This window comes from Epinephelus fuscoguttatus, linkage group LG5 (genome assembly GCF_011397635.1).
Source record: "Epinephelus fuscoguttatus linkage group LG5, E.fuscoguttatus.final_Chr_v1".
NCBI lineage: Eukaryota > Metazoa > Chordata > Actinopteri > Perciformes > Serranidae > Epinephelus > Epinephelus fuscoguttatus.
In genome coordinates this window covers 7898950-7904409 of record NC_064756.1, presented here as the reverse complement: position 1 = coordinate 7904409, position 5460 = coordinate 7898950, and the positions used below count along the sequence as shown (strand labels likewise).

Sequence of the window (5460 nt, the reverse complement as noted above, 5' to 3'; positions counted from 1 at the left end):
GGGCATGTACTGCTGGATAAATAAGCTACATGCAGCACTCTTAATAACTGCTCAGAAAATGATTTCCGCCTCCTCACAGTTCTGTCTCTGAATTCAACTTCATGGCCACTGTGAGACCTTGTGTTTCCTAATAACTTCTGCTTCATTGTTGATGCTGGCTAAATTAAATACAGTAATGTGCACTCAAGTTAGAAATCTAAAAGAAGTTAAAGTAGGATGTAGCCTACTGTTCTTTTATTCCCTAAATAAATATTCTTGCATGTGTTTAATATTCCAGTGACATTATTTATTAAAGGGGAACAACACCTAAATTAAGAATTACAGTACATTCCATAGGAAGGGAAGTTCAATCAACATTTGTGAACATGAGCTACTCTCTCTCAAAGCCAGGAACCAGAGAAGTAAGTCTCAAACACGTGTTTTGTCACACACTTAAATTCAGCCAATCCCTCGAAATTCTGCACAACCTCGCAATTTACTCATTTCATCGTAGAGCTGCATGTAGTGTATTGATTGGGACCTTTTAAGGGCTGGATTTAGGATGTTAACCGCTGCTGCTGTGCTAAATCTTGCGAACCGGACAAGAGAGGAGGCGAGGGGTCTTGGAGACGGTTCTTCAGTACTGCACTGATTGGCAGCAACAACTGATTGTCGGTTATCAGCTGGTGCCCCCCTACCATCACAAATGGATTCTAATTCTGTGTCAAACACCGAATGCTCATAACAATAGGGTCCAAATCCGAGACAGCATTGCAGCTTCTTTTGTAATTTCCACTGTGGGAAGGAAACATTGCAACATGCATTAAAATTTTTACAAAATCAGGTATTTAAGGCTGTAATTATCCCCCAAAAGAATCCGCAAAATACTGGAGGGACAGTATTAGGCCCCCAGCACACAAAGTGTTTCAGCAGCTGGAGGGGACTTATTGTAATTTTTAAAAAATGAGAATGAAGCTTTTTTCTCGCTGTTTTTGTATTGTTACGTGCCTCACATTTCTGCACTCTTGGCACCTGGCGTTTTTGCCGGAGTGCTCTAAACTCCTCAAGTTGAAAAAAAAAAACGTAAACTCAGAGTGAAAAAGTACACGACATCTTTGCTGTTTTTCCATTGTCCAATCAGATGATTTGAGACGGGCTTCCTGTGGTGGTCACAACAAGTAAAAAATGGAGGAGAAAGTGGTGGTGCTCAGTTCCTCCGCGGGACCAATAGACTCCCTGTAGCTAGTATTCATTTGTGTTATGCTGGGCCCAACAATAGACAGCAGGTTGTCAGCCTGCCCCTGAGTCATCCTAAAATATGCCTGGAAACAGCCATCATGGAGGCAAAACTACTGGAGCAGCTGGTGGTCCTCCTCATGATCCAGCCTCTTTTTTAGGGTCTCATGTACCCACACAGATCTCTGTTTGCACAACAAACTATTTACTGACAGCATCTCACCCTCAGCCAGAGCTACAGCAAGTACCCTCTGCCTCAACATTTTAGGAACTAGCTACTGATTACTGTGAAATGAATTAAATAAATAAATAAATAAATAAATAAATAAATAAATAAATAAATAAACAGTAGATCGATATATGGGGAGGTTAGAGTAAGGAGGTGATGGGGTGGTTGCCTTGCAACAGTAAAAAGGTGCGGCAAGTGTTTTTTTTTTTACGAGTGGCATTCAATATAAAAAGAAAAAAAGCGCCGGCAGTGCAGTGTGTCTTGCTTTTTGCAACCTGCAAAACACTTTCTGTGCTTTTGCTGTTCTATTGACAGTTAAAGGGAACCTGATTTTGTAAACCAAGAGAATGTTTGTTTTCTTTTTATAACCAAATACGTTTTATTCTACCGTAGTGTCCCCAGTGCTGAAACAGAATTTGTATCCATATACTCAGAACATTCCCATGAGTGCTCTCAGCGTCATCTATCTTTTCCACTTTATTGTCTCTAGAGCAGCTCCAGACTTTATCTCCAATGACATCGCAAATTTGAGTTTTAGCTCTCTAGTTTTTGGATTTGGGAGATGGTTCATGTTACTAATATTTTTTGGACTGTCTCAGACACTAGGAATAACATGTATGGATTTTAAAAATAGGTGTAGTGCTGCTTTAATACTGTTTGTGTAGGTCAGTGAATTGTAACTGCATAAAACACACAAACTGATTAAATAGGGTAATTAGGTGATTTACAGTCCCTGAAGACATAGTGTACAACAGGTATGTCGAGCATACACACACAAGTACATCAGCCATACAACACCATGCTCACACGTGGCTAAATGCTATATACACCACGTCAATAGCAACAAAATTACATAATTGGAATTCTTTCTTCCCTACTGACGCAGTAATTAGTGTACAGATAGTGCTTAATTAGCATGCATGCCAGTTCAGATGGAATTTCAAATGCAAGTAGCTACAAGTGTAGTACAGATTGTGTTTCTATAGACTATACTTGTATGGCCTATACAATTCAAAGAAGTGGGACCGTTTTGAACAGAAATCTTTGTAACACTTGTGTCAGAATATGCGAATGAATACAATGTGCATGGTTGTGGTTTTAGAAAAAAAAGCCGCTTCTCTTCCATGACTTACTCCCACACAATCTCTGTTTCACTTGAACAGCACAGCACTTCAACTCTTGTTAGAGTTGTTTCCTGTTTTAACGCTCTCAGCCTCTTGAACATGTAGCAACAACCTTTGTTCACACTGATCTGAATCCGGAGGAGGCGGGCTTACGATGGTCTCTTTCAGAGTTACACACACTCGCCTTGCACTTGTGCATTTCTCACAGAGGCGAAACATGTTTAACATTACATTAGAAAATGGAACAGAGCTGGATGTTAAGAACACAGCGTACGCGCTGGTGTTTGGATCTGTTACAATGCTGGGTCTGCCTCTCAATGCTGTGTCGCTGTGGATTCTGTTACGCTGCCACAGCCTCAAATCCCCAAGTGCTGTTTTCATGGTCAACCTGGCCGTCTCTGACCTGCTGCTCGTCATCACCCTGTCCATGAGGGTCTACTTTTATGCCACGGGCACCTGGCCTCTGGGCCGTATGGTGTGCACCTGGACCACAATGCTCTTTCGCAACAACATTCGCTCCAGCTCCATCTTCATCACCTTCATCAGTGTGGACCGGCTGCTGGCTGTGGTTTATCCTCTGAGGTCACGCCATCTTCGGACCTCTTCCAACGCCACAAAAGCTGTCGCATTCGTCTGGCTGTTTGTGTTCGTGGTGAACATCCCAGAGGGCCGGGACTTCTACATGTTTTTAAACCACCACAATGAATCCAGCTGTTTTGAATTTCGTCACAATCTGCAGCCCAGACCAACATTGACTTATCTTCAGCCTGTGTTGGTGCTCACCTTGCTGACAGTCAACATCGTGTCCACTGCTCTGGTGTCTTGCACTCTACGCAGACGCCTGAATGACTCTGCAAGGGTCAGCAACAAGGTGAATGTCATGCTGATTTTTGCCATGAACTTGATGATGTTCACCATCTTTTTCTTGCCTGTGTCATTGCTGGTTTGCTTTAAGAGCTGGAGACCTGCTCGCACGCAGCTGATATGTCTTGCGAGTGTGAACTGCTGCCTGGATCCTCTGTTGTATTACTTTTCTTTTGATGGTTTTTGGAAGAGCAAAGAGGATGTGGACACCTCTGCTGCAAGAGAATAGAAGCTAATAACAGCAAACAGGGACAGGTGGTGTTAAATACTATTTAAGGCATTATTTGTGTGTCATGTGTGGGTGTGCGACATGAAGGTCATGGTGAAAAACTGAATTATGGTATATTGTGTAAATAAAATTCTCACTTTTACATAGTAACTGTCACTTTATTGATCATAATGTCTAAGAGTACTGGATTTTTTTTTATTCCACAGACTGATATTTGATAAAACAGAGATACAGATTTATGTCACCTTCAGTGTAGCTGATTTTCAGTGGTTGTTGTTTTTCCCCTTTTCACTTGTGACACATATCTGATGTTTCGGTAGAAGCTAGGCATGTGAAATCACCTTTTTTTTTTGTTCTTTCAGTTCCCATCTGCGCTGCCAAACTCAGATCAAAACTGGAGCCCCAGGCATCTTGGCAACTTGTATTGAATACACTTACCAAAACTTTCCCATGTTGCCATGATTATGAATAAAACTTTCTGACATGTCACACAAGTCAGGTCGGCTCTATGAGCTTTAATAGGCACTGCAGCTGCTTCAGTTCAGATAAAGGTCATGTAAAACCTAAAAATAAATGTATGCTTCTACCGTTACTACTACTTTCTGACATATTTTTGCAGATATGATGCATCTTACACACTAATTTAAAACAGATTCCTCTTATAAAAATACTCCCTTGTTGCCATAAAAATGTGAGTTAACTGAAGTAAACTTGAAGTATTATAGTAGTTTAAAGTCAGCTCATGATTTGTGAAAATGTAGAACATATAGAGTTAAGTTTTTCACATTTGTGAAAAAATAAATATATCAGGATTAAGATATTATATTTAAAAAAAGCTGCCTCAATCCAGATCAATGTCATATAAAACCTAAAAATAAATACGATATACTTTCTGACATATTTTTGCAGATTTTATGCATCCTCCCCACAAATTGAAAACGGATTCCCTTTAGAACAAGGTTCATTCATTCATTCAAGCTTTATTTTAACTCGTAAATACATTGAGGTAGAGACCTCATTCACAATGTAGCTGAGTAAAACAGTATAAAATCAAAGCTCTTAGACACAGAAACAAGAGAAACCCACATAAAAGTGGCAACAAGAAGTAAAAAGCAATAAAACCACAATTAAAAATGTACAAAATAAATAAATAAAAGCATCAATGATGACTTAAAACTGTTAAAATGTAGAATACATTAATCAGGTAAAACAGAAACACTGAGAAGTAAAATATGATACAGTTAAATATTTGAATTTCCCTGTGGATATACATGAGGAAAGCTTTAAATTGTTCTGCATGTTGTTCCACCTTGCAGTTGCACAATATGAAAAACTGAATTTTCTAAGTTTAGTAAAAAGAGCCGGCACCTGGAGTGTAATCCAATCAGTAGACCAAGCCCACAATAAAAGAAAGCCCACAATAAAAGAAAGTATTGATCTGATACGGTTCCCCTGTCGCCCTAAAAATGTGTTAACTGAAGTAAACCTGAATTATTACACTGGTACAAAGTCGGCTTATAGGTTGTGACAACGTAAAACCAGCTAAGGTAAGTTTATTGAACTTGAGAAAACGTAAATATATCAGGACTAAGATAATATATTAATAAAAAACAAAACAAAAAAAAACTTAAATCACATACTGTTCCATTACAGTCACATTTTCTTTCCAAGTAGGCGTTCGTTTGACCTCACATACCTTACAGCTAAGGTTGCCCCCGTTTGACCTATATACTAACCTCCATCATGGTTAGTATGGTTTCCGTTAGAGGAAACAAACATGACTTAAAGTGTATCAAAGG

At 39.4% G+C, this 5460-nt stretch overlaps 1 protein-coding gene across 1 annotated transcript; it reads left to right on the top strand.

Annotated features, from left to right (window-relative positions):
- Positions 1–2773: 2773 nt before the first annotated feature.
- LOC125888263 (lysophosphatidic acid receptor 6-like) lies at positions 2774–4160 on the top strand. The gene has a single exon (XM_049575514.1). It carries the CDS (start codon positions 2786–2788, stop codon positions 3659–3661), a length of 876 nt encoding a protein of 291 aa, XP_049431471.1. The 5' UTR covers positions 2774–2785; the 3' UTR covers positions 3662–4160.
- The last annotated feature ends 1300 nt before the right edge of the window (positions 4161–5460 follow it).

Bases quoted from the DNA above. Each gene is read 5' to 3' on its own strand.
- LOC125888263 (XM_049575514.1), top strand. From the start codon at position 2,786: ATGTTTAACATTACATTAGAAAATGGAACAGAGCTGGATGTTAAGAAC.